Source organism: Polyodon spathula, chromosome 3, assembly GCF_017654505.1.
Source record: "Polyodon spathula isolate WHYD16114869_AA chromosome 3, ASM1765450v1, whole genome shotgun sequence".
NCBI classification, from domain to species: domain Eukaryota; kingdom Metazoa; phylum Chordata; class Actinopteri; order Acipenseriformes; family Polyodontidae; genus Polyodon; species Polyodon spathula.
In genome coordinates, this window is record NC_054536.1 from 63,957,466 (window position 1) to 63,976,210 (window position 18,745).

An 18,745-nucleotide genomic window follows, 5' to 3' on the forward strand; every position below is an offset into this window, starting at 1 on the left:
CGGAGTCGTTCAGTTTCATTAGTGTTCACATAGGTCTCAGAGTCGAAAACCTGCTGCATGTTTTCGCAGATCGCACGCTCATCCTTTTATTGCTGTTTTTATAGTGGAATAGCACCCATTTAGATTGTATATTTGGAAACATCTGTTATCTTTTCGTAACAGAAGGTTTCTGGGATTGTTTGCTATTTGGGATTTACAGTTGCACATCAAACTCCAAATGATAATCTTTTTAGTGAAGAATCGCGTCAGGGAATAGCAGCTGGAAAAGGGCAGTAAAATGGGGAAACTCCAGTCAAAACACGGTAAAATATATATTATCACAACAGGCTTAACCGAGTCTAAATAAGTATCATTTTAATAATTTATTTTAGTTTTAATGTTTTAACTAAAAAATAATGCTGCTTTTCTCCTCATTTTTTGGTGGGACCTGGTGTACATCGTACGTTCGCCTCTCTTTTAGGCTTCCACCATCACCATATAAAGAAAGAAAATTATCTATATATATAATATATAATATATATATATATATATATATATATATATATATATATATATATATATATATATATATATATATATATATATATTCTATGTTTTATAATGTGTATGTTTTGAGGATAATAACGTTTTGTGTGTGTGTGTGTGTGTTTTTGGGTGGGTGTTTTAGGAGACAGTTTTGTCGTAAACGCGTACATCACTCGGAGAGGTTTGGAGGAGTGTGACAAATACAACGGACCCGAGAACAGAATCAGAGACAGACAGGTAAGAAATAGTTGGTTGCTTAAATCTCGCACTTTCTATCATGCAAGATTTAGATTGAAAACGTTGTACTTTAAAACAGCATTTACAGCCAAATTGAGATCTCAAGTGTTTAAATATACTGCAACTTTCAAACAGAACAGCTGTTTTGTTTTTACTTTGAACAATTTGACAAGTTTTTGTATTTTGTTAAATGTTCTATTACTTAGTACCGGTGCAGTGTTAGAAAGTGGTACACCGTCAGAATGTGGTACATGTACCAAAACTTGACGCATATAATGTCAGAAATGATATAAAAGACTGTAAAATATGTTAAATTCAGTTTAAAAAGATGTAAAAGACCGAAAATAGCGTAACATACCATATCTGAATGGGCGCTTCCCTGCTTTCTTAGTGGAAGTTGTTTAGGCATGCGCTATCAAGGTACCACTTTTTACTGCGTACCTGAAAATAACACTGCATTGGAACTTGTCATTATTTTATACTGTGACAGCGAGACTTGCACTGTTCAACATTAACACTTATTCAATACATTGATTCATTTTGCAACATAGGCTACATAAAATAAAACAAAAAACAAAACACATAGGCCTACTAGCTAAAACAAAAACAAAAAGAAAGATTCTTCAAATTGCATTAGTTCTTTGAAAAATACCTCCAGGGTCTGACTGAGAGAGGATTTAAAGAGATAAGATAAAAAAAAAAAAAAACAAGTATTGTGGTATATTTATTTATTGTATTTAGATAACAACAGTACTTAATATGTTATCCCAGAAATTGACATAGATTTATTTGATATGTTTTTAGTGTTTAAATGTAGTTTCCATGTGTTTAGGAGTATTCACATAATGCATTTGATAATATTAAGATATTCCAGAGCTCTGTTTCTTGAAATGATTTAGTTTAATCAGCGTGCAGAGCATTTAAAATGTTTAAAAATAACATCTAATTACAGCATGTTATGTGCAAGGACACTGTAATGAGAAACCACACTTTCAGAATCTGGATGCCTTTTGCTAGGGTGTAATTTCTACATTTCTGTGGCTTTAATCCCTTGATGATTATAAGTAGGCATCTAGAAATGCATCTTTGATGAGAAAATAGAATGATAAAAGCTCCCTGGTCTTATAAGCCAAGCATGCTTTGTGATACCAGTTGTATAATAATGCCCAAATTCTCAAATGTTGGGACAGTCTTTAAAGCTTGAAGACCTTGCGGTGAACAAGAACAAGCTGTGCATTTCAAGTGTGCTTTGATCTTTTTATCATTAATCCTCTTGTGTGCCTTCACTACCACTACACAGTTGTTCATATAGTGGCAATTAGTACAACAGTTTGGAATGGATACGGTAACACTGTGTAATTACAGGTTAATTAACATATGATTTTCTGTGTAATTTATGTTAAATTCATGTTAAGGTATTGTTAATTTTTTTTTATTCTGTTTATTGTTTTTTTAATACTAACAAGAGAAAGGTATTGTTAATTTTTGAACCCTTAACCTATTATTGAATTAGGACAAACCGGTTGCAATTATCAGGTATTGGTTTAATAAATACATTTTCACCCCCCAAATTACTACCTCTTATCATGAATAAGAGCATATACCTATTTGCTATGAATTCAAGTTTAACTAGTAATGGCATTGGAAGTAGTTACACCTGGCTGACATTTCATTCCAAAGAAATGAAATGTTTCAGATCCAGAAATACAAAAAGTTCTTACATGTTTTTAAACAGTGTACCTAGAAGAATACCTGTTGTTGTTGTTGTTGTTGTTGTTGTTGTCTTGTTTTCTTCACCAGTAGATTATTAATGTGACTTGGTGGTGTAGTGGATTAGCTGGGTGTCACACCTAGAGATATGGGACTGGCTCTGGCTCTAAGAGCAATGGAAATCAATAGTGAAATCAATAGTGCTGCCATTTTGGTTATTCAGTATTATTCAATATATAATATAGTTATTCAATATATAACACTGAAGTGAATAAATCCAGTGTTGTTGAATGTAGATGTTTTGTATTCTCTTGAGTGCTCTTTTTTAGTTCTAGTGGAAGCATCTGTGTCATTCCACTGCTTGATGGGGAAGTTGGCCAACTAATTTGGCTGGCTATGCGGTGCTTGCAAATCTCATTTAGCTTGTTCATTCACATCAAAATGTCAATGTCTAAATGCTGTAAGAATTTGGGCCTTGCATGAAGGAGACACATGGATAACAAATGTATTTTAAATTCAATTCTTTAAATCTAAAATATTTCTAAAGCAGGTAAGCTTTTTCATGAGTCTTCTTTTTAATTTTAAAAGTTAAATTCAAAGTTCCTGGGTCCTAAATCTGTTAGTAAACCTATCTCAGCATAAACAGATGGGTAGACCTGATTTACTGTTCAACGCTGATGTTACCGGTGAGTAATTGAGTTTTGACCTTCAATAAAACAAACCTTTTTATATGAATTATAAATAACTAGTAGTGCACAAGACTGTTTTTTATAAAGTGAATTGTGGTTAAATTGTGATTTTCCACTGAGATAAATTAGACTTGACAGGTACCTAAAACTTGAAAAGACAAACTGTTGCAGAGCAGACATGCTGCTTCTGGTGCTATGGGCTTTGTGGAATACAATACTTACAATACTCAAAGACAGCATTCACAAAATGGCAATAAAGTAATCCTACTTCTGATAAATAAACTGGTTTTCCGAGAAAAAATTATAAGAAGACCAAATGTAAATTGTTAAGCAACAGATGTTGCATGGTATAATATGCTGATAACTGGGATGGATGGGTAAAAGTCTGATATTCCTTCATCAGTATCGGCATTAACCAAAATGTTTGTCTACCTAATTTATTTAGTTTTAGACTTTCTGATTGAAGCACTAATTGTCTTACATTACAGAACATTACAAACACTTACAATTAACGACACTTACAAAGAACCATCCTAAATGAGTGTGCGCCCTTTGGAGGCATAGCAATGGAAATGTAACAAGAAACTCATTCAATTTCGGTTTGTGTACAGAGTATGGGAAAAAGTTAGCCTGTGCTTTTCTTGTTGCTCTTAGGCCTATCAAGAGACAGAGATAAGAGAAGTCTGTGCAGAGCAACTTCATGGATAAGTGATGACTGCATTTGCCCTATCTAACACATCAAAAGCTGTCTTTCCTCCCCCAACCCGCCTGCTTAACTAAACCAGTTCTGTGTTACTCAGGGGGGAGACTAGGGTTATTTGAAAAATAATCTGTGTAGCTCAGCCTGGGCAGGAAGTCATAGTTCATTGCGAAAGGTTAGCTGTCTGTGCATCAATGGCCCTGGGAGCTCGGAGAGAATATAAATTACACCCAGGACTGACAATTTAAACAAAGTATATTTCTGTATGTAACTCTCTCCCTCTCTCTCTCTCTCTTTCTCTCTCTCTCTCTGTAAGTTTTGTTTTTTTGTTTTGCTTTTTGTTTTCTTGGCAACAGTTCAGACATTTATATTCTCAAAGTTCAAAATTGACAGATATATCTTTTCAGAAAGGAAAATCCAATACATGTAACTATTCGTCAATAAACACTCTAGTATACAATTTAGGAGACAAGAGAAAGTACTCTTAAATAGTTTCTTGTTCTTTTTGTAAAATGTAAAGTGTAAACATTTTTTTCCTTTGGAAAATATTGCAAAGTTTTGAAATCTGCACTTGGTTCCAGCATCTTAAATAATAATAATAATAATAATAATAATAATATAATAATAATTTAAAGCCTTTACTACTGTGCAAAAGCAAAGTTAGTAAAGCATTATGCTATAAGTAAGCTACGGTTGAATTAATGTGTAGGTGGTACAAGTGAGCCCTGGCCCTTAGTCTTTTACTTTAATGTGAGATACATACCTGTACAGTTGTCAGTGCTATATTGAAATTAGTATCTGGATAGGTGAGTAAGGCAATGGGCCTCTTATTTTGGGGGGAATCCCCACCCCCCCCTAGCCAGTTAGGTAATTGGACTCCACAGCTGCTACAAATAAACATCAAAGAGCTGTGAGAGGTGAATTATCGGAGGCTCTGTTTCTATCGCTAGGGAGCTGGTGTTCTGCCCATAGCCAGCTGCTCCACCTACCCAGCTTTGAAAGGTTTGTTGCTTTGGGTGGAGGAGATATGACCGTCTTTCATTCAGACAGTTTGCTTTATTTTGGCTGTTTGGAGTTTAACATTTTTTGTTGAAACTTGTAGTGTGAAACTCAATTACAAAGTGTTAATGCTATGGGTACTTGTGGACTCTGTAAATATAAAAAACCACACCCTTTTAAAATATTATATGGACATGATGCCTTGATATTAAATTTATTCTAAAAACGTCTCGAAAACACCAGACTGAGCTTAGAAAATACTCAAAATAAATTAAATGTATTTTTTGTTTTACTATGTGGGGGGAAAAAAAAACTGGTAATGATGTCATGGAAAATCTAGCCCACGGTTTCACACACACACACACACACACACACACACACACACACACACACACACACACACACACACACACACACAAAGAATAAGAATATTAAAACTATAAAATTACTTTTTGTTCACATTGTTAGTGCGTTGTATGCAGTAACACTAAAACTGACAGGTTGCAAAGTCAGAATTGAACGGTGAACATACACGTTTACAAATGTAATTTAAACTTCTACACAGTCTACACCACATATGTCCGGGGAATTGAGATCTGTCGACACTGTAGCAAAAATGGACAGATTCAATTCTGTTTGAATAAACGGACAGTAAATGGACAAACCATTGTGTTGGGCAAACTGTTCCACCAATGAAAATGACTTTCCTTTGATTAAAAAAAGAACTGGATGCTCTCTGCAGACCTAAGAATAATTGCATTAGAATGCTATGAACACACACAATTAGTGCTCTGATTTTCATAATGGATAGATAACTGTAAGCCTATCAAATGATCTCCTGGTGGTATAGTTTACTATTTGTAGCGAAATTATGGTTTTACAGTGAAAATCTAGCCTTTGTAGTCTGCTGAAAAAGATACCGGAGAGTTTTTAAGCAATCTGGCGTAAACTATAGCAGCATCATCATAATGCAACACTCTAAAGTCTAGAGGCATTATGAAACTCTTGGATTGTAAAATACTTTAAAAATATAATATATTCCTTATGTTATATCCCTATGGCTTCAGGTTTAAACTGGAATCCAAAATTCTCAAGGTGTAATTACTTGTGTATAATAGATGTATTATTTATTTTAGCAGTAGGGGACACTTCCTATAATAGTGGAACTATAATTGTAAGCAGATTTTGTTTTTAAAACAAACGATCCTTTTCCATTGTAATTGTTCCCTAGAAACACTAATAATTAACACATCCATTTAAATCTCAAGATCAACACAACCATATGGATCAAAAGCCTCACAATAAACGTGCACATATTTTCTGCATTCAGCTCCCTTGCTTGCACGATCACAGCTGTTAGTAAATTGACCCCAGTGAGTTCAGCAAAACTTTTAGGTCGTAAATCATGTGCAGGAACAATAAGGGAACCGGCTTGCCTTCCGAACACACTGTTCTTTTATTTCATAGTCGAAGTAGTTCCCCTTTACAGTGGGGAGCAGTAATAGATACCTTGGTATTTCAATTCTAATTGGTTCCGTTTTACAGCAGTGGCAGGTACAGGCTTAATTGTACCTCCTTGTCCTGTGTTAAATGATGCACTGTATAAGTTAGATGAGAATACTTTTTTAGTATTTAGATGCACTGGTACATTTTATCAGCATATAACACTTTTTTTGTTCATATCCATAAAGTGCCTGTTTGTAGTGTTTGAGGGAACATTGATTTTTCATATTTAAATATTTGTTCAACATTTAAAAGAATAATCTGGAAAATAAATATGTTTACAGTAAAGCAATCTTTCATACCCCATCAAATTACCTGTTAAACAAGGGAGATACACTTCTGTAAAGCAGAGTGTGTGTTACTTACGTCAGACATTGTTTATGCAGTTGTAGCTTTTTGATACAGGCATTTTTAAATTGCTATATGAAAGACTACAGATATGGTAACTTGTGCCACTGAGTACATTTTAATCAGTGCTTGTTTGAAAAGTTGAATATTTGTTGCAGTACTGCAGTAAGTTGAATATTTATTGCAGTAGCTTGTGTGTTTTGTTTAGAAATGAGCTCACATGCCATTGTCTGAAACTTATTAGGACAACACTGCCAAGCCTGGCTTGGAATCTGGAATGCTTTGTGGTCTGTGGATCCATAATTCTGTATGTTCATCTATATGTCTGTCTGTCTTACTATCTGAGATGCATGGAATTTAAGTCCACCAAAGTTGAAAGAGATCACAGAATATACCCAATATTCCAAAGCAACAATTTGTTTTATTATAAAAAGGAATGTTAGTAGCAAGGTTTATTTATCTATACTGTATCTCTGTATGTAAGCACTCTGTTTATTTGATATTTTTCTTCTCTTTGTTTTATTATTCAGATACTGGGTTAATCCCTGTCAAAAACACATGTTTTACCATCCATCAGAAATGTTTCCAAAAGCTTGCAGAATCTTATAGTCCTAGCTTTTACATTATACACCAGTAAAATGTTGAGGACAGGCAAATGCTTTGAAATGCCAATGTATTGATCCAGTTTGCATGATTTTATTAACCAAATGTAAGAAATACAAACAGCGCTGGCTTTAAACAGGAAAATAAAGTACAGTTGGAGTCCCCAAATATTACTAAACCTTTTATTTGTTGAGAATATTATCTAGGTTTAACATGCTTGCTGTGACTCGGGGTGATGCAGGACTTACTATTAAACATTTTGTGGGACTATTACAGCATTCCAGTTTATGTAAGGATGTCTGTCACAACAGTCACATTCACAGTTCTTATTTTGTGAGCGTCTTCATGCAGATCTCATTACGCGTTTGTAATTAAGCGTCCTCAAGCTATGTTTTCAAACGCTGGGAAAGCCTGAATGTAATTAGACTGAATGCAGTGCTTAAACATCCCTGCTCCCCTCAACGTGCATTACATCAACTGCCAAATTTGATTGTGATCTTGCTGCCTTGAAAGTCTGTGAGATACTTGGCAGATTAGCCAGTTGGCAGCTCTTGAGGCAAACATTCAACAAATTGGGATTCTGTGATCCTCCTTTACGCTTTGCAAGGAATGAATTATAATCATGTTAGCAAGCTCATCTTACTGAACCAGTGCAGCTCAAAGTAATTGCCTGATACGAGACATGCGTTTTAAATATAATATTAGCATGCAGAATGAAGACACTTCAACTGGTTTAACTAGAATAATTTAAACTGGTATTTTATTCTCCTAATGGAAATAATACGCCTGTAGTTTGCAGTTGGTTCTTAAAATATGCAATATAGGTATCTAATTATACAGATTTAATGTAGTGTATAACTTAATAACTAGTTGGGGAAGTGTGTGCTAAATATGTGATTGTGGCAAATTGATCCCTGAAGAACTGTATTTGAAATGCAGAGAGGCATCACATTCACAAGGTCTTGATGGTTGTTGACAGTGACAAATGACTCTATTCACATGCACATACAGTACAATCCTTTGATCTCCTTTGCCAGAGAAGATGGGCTGTCTGTGAAAATGTGATCTCTGCCAATTGCAAGATGATCCTTGGTCTATAATACCCCACTTCCATTGGCCACTTTTAAACTGTCTTTGAGGTGGCTTAGCTCTTAGGACGGCTCTTCTTTATAGTGTAAATGTGTCCTGATTCCAGCCGTCCTAAATGTGGCCTGCTTCAGAGGATTGCTTTGTGACGGCTTGGGCCTGTTTTCTGCTGTACTGTGAATGCATCAGTCCCTGAGCCAGCTCAAGCAGAGGCACGTTGTCAGCAATGCCCCCAGTTTCAGTATCACTTAGCAGTCTGCTTGGTAACAGGAATGAAGTTATCAAAGCCGATGCTTGCTACCATTTTTTAAATCATCTGTTCTGTTTCACTCATCCACATGATCGTGGCATTGATAAGTAATCGTAGTGTATTACCTCCCGATGTTTACTTGAAATGTGTCTGCCTTGTAAAATCGCAGTGCATGTACGTACTGTGTTAACTTTTTGTTCGTAAGATTAGTGGCTATGCGCGTGCATTTAGGCTCAGAGTCAGCTTAGAGCACTGCTTAAGTGTAAACAGGTGGCTGAGATGATAATGATATTTTAATCTAATAGACCCCAAGGCAGCTCAGGTCGGAGTTCTAAGTGTAAATGCACTATATTTGTCACGGCCCACCCAGTTAGCACACAGGCCCACCCATCTAAACGCTTATGCGAATACCGTTCCGTTCATATATAGTATCTAATATATATAATATATATATATATAAGATATACTATATATATATGATATAGTATATATATATAGATATATATATATATAATATAAAAATATAAAATACATTTTGTTTATTTATTTATTTATTTAAGCTGTACACCCCGAAGACTGCAGCTCAAGTGTAGGATAGTATAGGCTTTAGGGAAAATGTCACAGGCTTTAGCCAATCAAAGCAAAGTAGTCATTGTGATGCAAAGTTTGGGTGGGATCTTCCTCTCACAAAACGAATCTTGTGCAAGCCATGTTTGATTGACAGCTTGTGAGGCAGTTGGCGCGGATCTGTTGAAAGTCCCAGGCTCTGTAATTCCAATATTCAGCAACAATCCCCAATGCTTTATCCTGTAAGGTGGAGCGGAGAAAGAGGATACTAACTAGGCAATGGTAAGTCGTTTACTAGCTTTCATCTTATTTAATAATTGCTTAATGCAATATTAATGTGTTCTCCCTGGTTAGGTGGTGCTGACTGTTTGGATTTTAAAGCACATTCACCGTGGATATATGTACTTTTATTTTGTGTCTACTTCAGACATTTTAAATTGATTTACAGGGTAAATATTGATGTATTTAGGGTTTTAATTGATTTAAGTCATTTTTGAAATGTAAACAATTTTCTGTGATGTCAGACCTTTGGTTATTGCCCGTCCACCCAAAGTTAGGGCCTGCCCACATTTCCAAGTCTAGCCACTGGTGTTACCTATTCTTTCAAAAGAGAATGGGAAAATGTTTTAAAAACTGAAGCCTTATACACAACAACACCTACTGAACATCACACAGCGAATTACTTTGAAAATACATATACGATTTTACAAAGCTCAGCTTTGTTTCAGTTGTATTCTCATCAGTAAAAGAAGCAATACAATGTATCTTATCCATCTGGCTTTAAATGTCAGTATACAGTTTACAATATACTGTCGTGCCAAAAATGTTGTAGCGAAGCCTATTTTACAATGTACACAAGTGTCAGTACTTAGGGTTTTCATTCTTAAAAATATTTAACTTGCTCAATGTATTCAGAAATAAGCAGGTCTGTTTAAGTAGTGTGTGTGTGTGTGTGTGTGTGTGTGTGTGTGTGTGTGTGTGTGTGAAGAGAGTTTGAGTCAGTGGGAGATTTGCTGCTTTTGAAACCGGCTCCACTGGAAGGGAGCTGAAAGCTTTCATCTTTCAATGAAAAGCATGTGGCTGCCATCCAGAACAGCAGTGTCTTTCATCACTGTAGCACTAGACATCTGTTCTTGGTTTGTGCCCTGAAAATCCTAGCAAAGAATGAAGGTGTGGGGGCGTCAGAGAAACAGGGAAGTGGGTAGAGTAGGCTTTCAAAACACAACATTATGCATAGAGGCTGGAGCCTCCGGAACAGAGTGAAAACAAAGAAATGCAGTTAAAGCACATTCTGTTGTTAGCTGCGAAAAGTGTCAGTTTTCCATAAACATATTTACAGAACATTTGTAAATTGCCTCATGCAAAATCATGGACTTTTTGAAAAAATAAATTTGGGTCTACTTTGAAATTTGATAGTCAAACTAAATAAACTCACTTTGCTGTTGATGTTAAAGGGGGAGCATTTTGAGGAAACGTCCTTTATATTGGAATCAGACTATGTGTATTCATTTAAGGATATTTTTAGGGATGCACTGAATCCAAGTTCTTGGGATTTGGCCGTGTACTGAATCCATCTCAAAAGATTCGACCGAATACCGAACTGAATACCGAATCTACAAAAACTGTCAAGAAAACTGAAGGAAACTGTTCAATGAAAAACAGACTGGCAGCTACTAACAGGAAACATGCACGATCTATTGTTTTGAGGCTTTTAGCTCATAGTATTTTTATTACCGAGTGGAAATATCTCTGAATAAGATTTCAGTTTGAAACTTACACTATTTACTGCTAGCCCCCTCCCCCACAACAGAAATGTGAAAATACAGAACTGTTTACTTTACCTTTACAAGGAGAGCTGCACATTTGCCATACCCCACTATTTTCTTTAATGATGTTTCAAACTGTGTCACCTGATCTGAAAGCTATGAGGAAAAAATTACCGTTATGAGTGACCTGAATCTCCCAGAGAAATAAAACCCACATTGATTTAAATGCACCGTGTGTATAACAAATATCAAATAGGCTACGATATAGTTTAGAAATTATTTAGTTACAACACAGCAGTTCCCAAATGGTTTAACTTGTATTGGCACATTACAGTAACGTAAAGTGTAATTTGCTAAAGCATATTTTTCCACAATGTCTTGCACATCTGACAGTTGTAAAGTTACAAAAATATGTATTTCTGTGCACCGATGCACCTAACACGCCTGAGACAAAGCAACAAAGCACAAAAGTCAACAACAGTTTGTCGTTATTATATATATTACAGGTTTACTGCTGTTGCATACAGGGGTATGTTAGCATTCAGCAGCTGTGTGACGTGCGCCACCAGTAATTTTTAGAGTTGAGAGCTGCGACAGAGTTCATCAAACGTGATCATGTTATTAAACACATCAGTTACATTCAATACTAGTTTTGTGTCTTATTTAACGAAGAACTGCACACACTGGAGGGATGTATTAACCCTTTGCAGTCCTATGTCGGACCGGGTCCGACATTACAATTTTCCCTTTCCAGTCTAATGCAGAGCTTTTAGGAGATGTTATAGTAATAAAATAATGACTTGGATCACATTATTTAGGAGTTTGGTGATAAAACTCTAAGGGTTTAAGCTTTTGTTCTGTTTATATTTTGGAATTCTGCTAAAGGGGCACTCAAACAGCTGCTGAAAGCTATTACAGTTGAACATATATTTCCAAAACTAGACAGGTAGCATTCAACCTTTCTGTAAAAGTCCATAAAGCTAATTAAAATAACTCAATAATTCTAATGTTGTAATGAATTGGGGAGTAAAGTTAACCTATAAAAGACTTGGCATATACAGTATTTTATTCTGTAAACCTGGAGTCCAGGGTTCAGTCCTCACTAGGAGTCATTATCTTTTCTATTAAATAAAGTTTGATAACTTACATGATAACAGCAGTTTCTTACACTGGTAAAATATTTTTAATAAATGAACAAATTCACCATGATGTATGCATGTTTTCATAAAAAAAATGTACTGGCAATGCAATATATCAGGAACATTTGTGAGTTTTTCATAGTATTACTGTTAATTCACTGTAATACTGACAGCTTGACCGGTGAGCTGGGGTGGGGAGCATTTTAATATTTTGCATAGGGCGACGAAATGCATAAAGCCGGCCCTGTCTCTAGGGCAATAGGTATGTTGATACACTAGTTTCAAACCTACCCTTTGGTTCAAGTTCAGATCTGTCAGTTAGGAAGCCTGTATAAGCTGTGTAAATAAAGTCTGGGCGTTCAAAGATTTCCTTTTTATGTAGGTTAAAAGATTCAATGCTGAAAATGGTCAAGTAGCAGAATTGTATTTCAAGTTAAAGATTTCTTTTTTTTAAACTAAATCATTATTTTTTCTAAACACAACAATGAAGAGCTTCCTTATTTTACTGAATTATTTGATCTCAGACTATCATTATCTTCATGTGATGAAAGTGTTATTCTTTCCGTAGGTTCATCTGATTGTCACATGTCAACTAGAAAGCAGAGTTTTATCTAAAAGATAAAGATATGCAGTCTGTCTGTCAATCAGGTAGCTCGCTTTCAAAATACAACTAACCAGCACTGCTTTGTACAGGCCTTTCCAGCCAGTGTCTCTTATCAACGAGGGTCTGAAAGGTGCCCTTCACAGCTATAGAAATATTTGTCTAGTATTTCTTTCCCTAAACTTTCTCAACATTCAGATCTATCTACAATTAAGAGTGCAGATGACCGATGAATATACCTGGTTTAGGACGCTTTTGAAATGTCAAATTTCGTCCAATTTGACTAATACAGCATTTCAGCTGGGAAAAACTGCTGTCAGTCACAGTGACTGGTCACTAAATGCTTTACCAGTCACAACACAAAATGTCAGTGCCAGTCCACTCTTAAAGCAATACACACACACACACACACACACACACACACACACACACACACACACACACACACACACACACAGTTGTGGAGAAAAAATAGGCCTATGAGAAAAAATTTAAAAAAAAATGCATTCCTTTCACTTAGCAGCCTTATTTATTATTTTTTTTAATTAAGAGGAAAATGAAAGAAAATAGTTTAGAACTAGACTGGCATGCATGTGTCTAGACTAAAGAGAACAATTTCAAATTATACAAAGCTGCAGAAAATACACTGCACTTTATGCTTTTATTAAAACAAACACACGAGTCACAGTTAATAAGAACCATGGAAGAAAACGAAATAAACAAATTCTCCCCTCCAGGAGGAATGAAAGGAGGGCGTGTGGCTTAAATTGGCCTATCGGTGACTTGCTTTGTTCACAAGCAAGCACTAAGACCGGAACTACCAAATCACTCACTCATTTGATTGGCTGTTCCTTTAAAGGGTGTAGTCTAGAGACGCACTAGACACAGTGGTACTCAACTCAGGCCCTTGAGATCCAGTCCAGTCCTGGTCTTTGTTCCATCAAGGTCCTAAATTAGTGAATTGCCTCTTAACAGCTTCTGTAATTAACTACATTAGAACGTGCTTGGAGTAAAAACCTGGACTGTATTAGATCTCGAAGGCCAGAGTTGACCACTGCCCTAGAACAGTGACTATGATTAAAGGTGAAGTTCTGTAGATTTTTTTTTAAAGGATAGAACATTTTATATAAATACATACATGACAGCTAATTAGTCCAAGTTCTTACCTTTCAAACGAGCCGTTGATGATCACTCTAGGACTTGTAGAACCAGAGAAATTATGTTTGAACAGAGTCGAAATGGGGACTTTCATGTATGGGGCGACAAGTGTAAAAAAACAAAAAAAAAACACTAATGTTTTAACTGGTGTTGGTGGATTTAATGTAAATTATGTATATTTTCCTATATTTCACCAAAAAAAGTCCAGATTTAGCTAAATACATCAATGTTAACAAACACATTCTTAATAGTTGGAATGTGGCAGCTCTGCATCAATGAAAAGTAAGAAAAGGGGGCGTCATATAAAACGTTTGTGCACCACTGCACTAGAGGAACACTAGAGGCGCACTAGAGGCACACTCATTCGCGCTTGTTAGTGAAGGTCGATGTTTCTAGCTTATTGTCACAGGCATTTTGCTACCAGTCAAACTGACGGGTGGTTTCAGTCCCTGCCTGTCAACTAGATTTTGAAACCGTCACTGACAGGTCTGCCAGTTAATGGAAAGGCTGCAATATAACTGAAAGTTACATATCTGAAGTGTAGATTTTGAATTGGAATAGTTTTGGAGGTTTCTTGATTTGTATGTAATTATGCAAGTAAACAATTGTGTGGTAATAATTCAATTGTTGTTTTTATGGGCACCCTCTGGTTGCAGTTAGTCATGATAATAGAGGTTCCAGTGTACTAACTGACACCTGAGTGGCTGAGTTGTTGAATACTCACTCCAATATGATGAATCTTTGCATTGCCATTTGTTATAAAAAGTAACAAAAAGTTTCAAATCCAGTTAAGGTAAGGCATATTGACCTACTTTACATGGTATTCTGCTGCATGTTGTCAAATTGTCCACGGAAAAATGCCCTGGGATCATCGGCGATATAAAATAAACCTCTGTAAGGGGTCTGACTCATAGCTTTAAGCATTAGATTGTTGTTTCTTTGTTATTGTATGCTTCCAAGTGGCACAGAAATCTTCTGGGACTTCCACTGTGAAGAATGGGGATTGTGTCTGGGTTGGAAATATGCAATTTGTGTTTAGCTGTAACAATTTTAATTAGCTTTTTATTTTTATTTGAATTCCCTTTCAAGCAAAAAAGGAGTTATGGTTCTCAGTTAAGATTTCACTGGTTAACATGAGGCCTGAAGAAATTGAATTATCTATGTTTTATTGGCTTTAAGTTTAGAGAAAGGGAAATGGGTAACTATATTAACAATTTATTAGATTATGTTAAAGTTATTGAACTTAACAAAATGGTTTCATAAAATGTCTTCACCATGCACATCTATTGATTATATAGGTCTCAAATTATCAGTACAACACTTGGTTGAAACTCTGTTTAGAAGCTTTTTGACTGTTCTGCATTCCTGAGTCATTTCACACAGATGGTGAAATTGTACCTAACCCCTTACTGGCTTCTTTACAAAGCAACATGGTTTGACCAAGAAGACACTTCTGAGGTGAAATGACACAGGGAGTGAAAATGTAAACAGATAACTAAAAAAAAAGCATGAAAACTCAGAAACTATTTTAACCTAAAGTAGTACCATGAGTCACTTTTTAAAATTAAGTGACCTGTATGCTATAACTAGGGCCTAGGTTTTTTTTCTGGACTTGTTTTTTAACCTGTAATTTAGTCCTCCAGCCAAACGATGTCGATATAGTCTGCACAGTAAGCCATGTAATGAGCAATCATTAAACAGTCATTCCATTGCATTACATTAATCATCTGAATTGGTCATCCTATTACTTCAAAGTACGTATTAGAAGATTAATAAGCAGAACGCTCTAGATGGCGACTGACATTTATATCGTCCTTACATCCCTGTGAATACGGATAACAGGATTTTAAAAGGACTTTTTTCAATAATATTTCAGAGAACTCATAAGTATACATACATTATTTGTAGATTTTAATTTACCAGTACACTTTTACGCAGATCATTTGTTAAAAAAATTAATTGCATTTCCTTGATATCTTGATCTCACCGGGCACAAATATGTAATTCGTCAACAGAAGAGATTTTTTTTAACGTATTTCCTTGTTAAATTTAAGCATCGCCAATTGGTTAAGTCTGTCTTCTTTCGCGGATTGACGATGCCCTGTGAAAATGTGTGTATATGAAGAAACACTTCTTTCAGCATCCACAGTATTGGTAACAGCTGAAATATATTTTAGCCTTTCTTGCTAAATTGGGAAATAGTTATTCTGCATCTCTCCCAAATTCTGTCAAAGACATTCCACTACTGTTTCCTTTTTCATATAGCTGATATCCCTCCATTTCTGATTCACAGTGAGCATCACACCTGGAATAGAATCTAATGGAAGGGGTTCTTTTTCCAAACTACAAACTTGCTGTCGGTTGAAAATCCTTTCTGCCTTCAGAAACTTGAGCGCTGGATGAATAAAACGTGGTTATATTCTGCATTGATCAGAGCTGTAGTAGCTCGTCAATTTTCCGTAAACTTTGTGGAAAGTTTTAACAACTCTTTGTTTATATTGGCACCTGTGCTGTGCAACTCCTGTGCCAGTGCTCGGTATGTATTTATGAATTCTGCGTCTTTATTATACATTTGATGAACTCTAATGTTAAGGTTTTCAAACCACTGTATAAGATCAGGGAGAGTTGAGACACCAGGTGGAGATTGCTGCGTGCAGTCTCTCAAAGAAATGCTTTTTGATTTTGTTGGTGCATCCATTTTTTCTAGAACAGCAAGTCTCGAGGTAAGCTTTTTATTTAAATGCTTCAATTTCTAGAATGGCAATAATTGTCCCTCATAATTAGGGGGTGTTTTCTAAACGTAATGTGTTGATTCCGTAATTATTCTTTAGATCAGTTTAGCTGGAGTGGCTACACAGACATCTGGAGGTTTAGGACAGAGGTTAGTCCTGTCGTTTCAATTCTCCTGTGAATTTCATAGGGCCCTAGCTGTAACTTGTTTCTTTTAGAAATGCACATTCAAGACATGTAGCTAATGGAAGTGCAAAATGGATATGATTTTTGGAATTATTTTGTTAGCTACAATTACTTTAAGGAAATATTTAAACAGAAGATATTGTTACAATTATTTTGCCAAAAGGGAAGGTATTCCAGGAGCACTCACAGGAAAGTGATCGACTTGTGAAACATAAGAACATAACACAATTTACAAACAAGAGGAAACCATTTGGCCCCTGCATGCTCATCATGTTCCTAATAGCTGATTGATCTAAAAACTTCAATGTAAAGTTTACCAAGTTGGGGATAGACCCTGGAGTCAGCTGAATTTAGGTTTATGACTGGCTAATCTGGCTAGCTGATAAAATACAACTTCAATTTAGTTGAAGATTTTCAAATTAGATGTAACAATGCAACAAAAATAAAACAAAATAAACAGTTGATTAATAGTTGAAACGCCTTAGACGCTAGTGCGTACAGTAGAACGTTTATTGAAAATGTCCCAAAAAAGGTGCTTTTGTAAATAAAATACAACTGGTCAACCTGTTTTTACAAGAGAACATTTTCTAAATTGCTGTACTTAAGTGAATCGTAGTGTTATACGCTACTATTCAATTTATGGTAAGCATGTTGTAAACATAGCAAAGACTGGGGTTAAAGCTTTTTTTTTTTTTTTTTTTTTTTTTTTTTTTTTTTTTACTTACTTTTCTAACAGGTGTTGATGTTGGCTTTGTTTTATTAACATGTTTAACTTAATAGCAACTGAACGCTTGGCTTCCATCATATACAACAGTAATAACTGCTGCTATCAATGCAGGATGTCACCAGAACTTAGGTTTCTATCTTCCTTCCAGTAATTCATTCTTTGTCAGAAAATAATGGTTTATGAATTCTCAGACCTTAACCATTTGTCTTGGTTTATGGTAGCTTATATCAAAAAGGAAAGAAAAAACCTGGACTTGAAGCCCAGGCTTACTGCTGACATTTTTTGATAAATCTGTTGCATTTAATTCCATTTGATCTTACGCAAAACCTGGCCAGTAACAATACAAGGGGTCTTACAGGTTATTACATTTTAGTGTGAAGGTATGTTTTCACTCAAACCCTTGCAGTGTTATAAAAAGTTGCATTACACTTTCTAGACAATTCTATACATTTTAAAACAGCAATTGATTTATATGTATTTAAAACAAGTGTCATAATGTGTATGAAATGAACAGACCTAAAATAAGCACATTCTAGCAAAAAAAAAACGAAAAATGAAATGGGTTGTGTTTTCACCATCATCTGAGATAAAATGTCAAGTGTTTAAAATAAGACACTCTTTCACTGGCACATGTCCTCAGTAGGAAAATAATTATGACTGAAGTATCGTGGTAACATGGGCACCTTTCCTAAAGAGATTTAACTAGGTGGGATAATTTACTTAGAAGACAGATAGACAATTTCTAACAGCAACATCATTATATATTCTTATAAACCCATGTCATAACTGCGAGCAATACAGTAATCCAACACAAACATTGAACAAAAAATATTTCCCAATAACTAGATAACACACTAATAGTTTGCTAGTGTAATAAACAGTCCTTTTTGCCACCTCCATGCCACCACACATCAATCATGTCTAATCTCTAAAGACAGCTGGTACACCAGAGTGTAACCGTTAATCTGTCCCCCATAACACCATTAAGAAATACCACATCCTCTAGGACCAGATCTAGAAGGACAGTAATAGTGACCACAACCTGAAAAGTAGGCCTCAGTCAGATGGAAAACATCTTTCATTATTATTGTAGTCCTTCCCTCTGTGGACCTCAACTGCACATATGTAGGTATTATTCAGGTCATAAAACTACATTGTCACATCTGAAACTGTTTAGCTGTTGAAATGGAGACTTGGGCTTCAAAGTGCTCAGTAGTGTTT

At 35.5% G+C, this 18,745-nt stretch overlaps 1 protein-coding gene across 1 annotated transcript in view; it reads left to right on the forward strand.

The window, feature by feature from the left end:
• Nucleotides 1-663: 663 nt before the first annotated feature.
• LOC121309210 (protein naked cuticle homolog 2-like) overlaps nt 664-18,745 on the forward strand; it is a gene marked incomplete at its 5' end in the record, with an annotated part of 68,566 nt that continues 50,484 nt past the window's right edge. The window contains one exon of the mRNA XM_041242122.1: nt 664-762. Within this exon, the coding sequence (XP_041098056.1) occupies nt 664-762 (99 nt within the window). The remainder of the gene's footprint in view (nt 763-18,745) is intronic.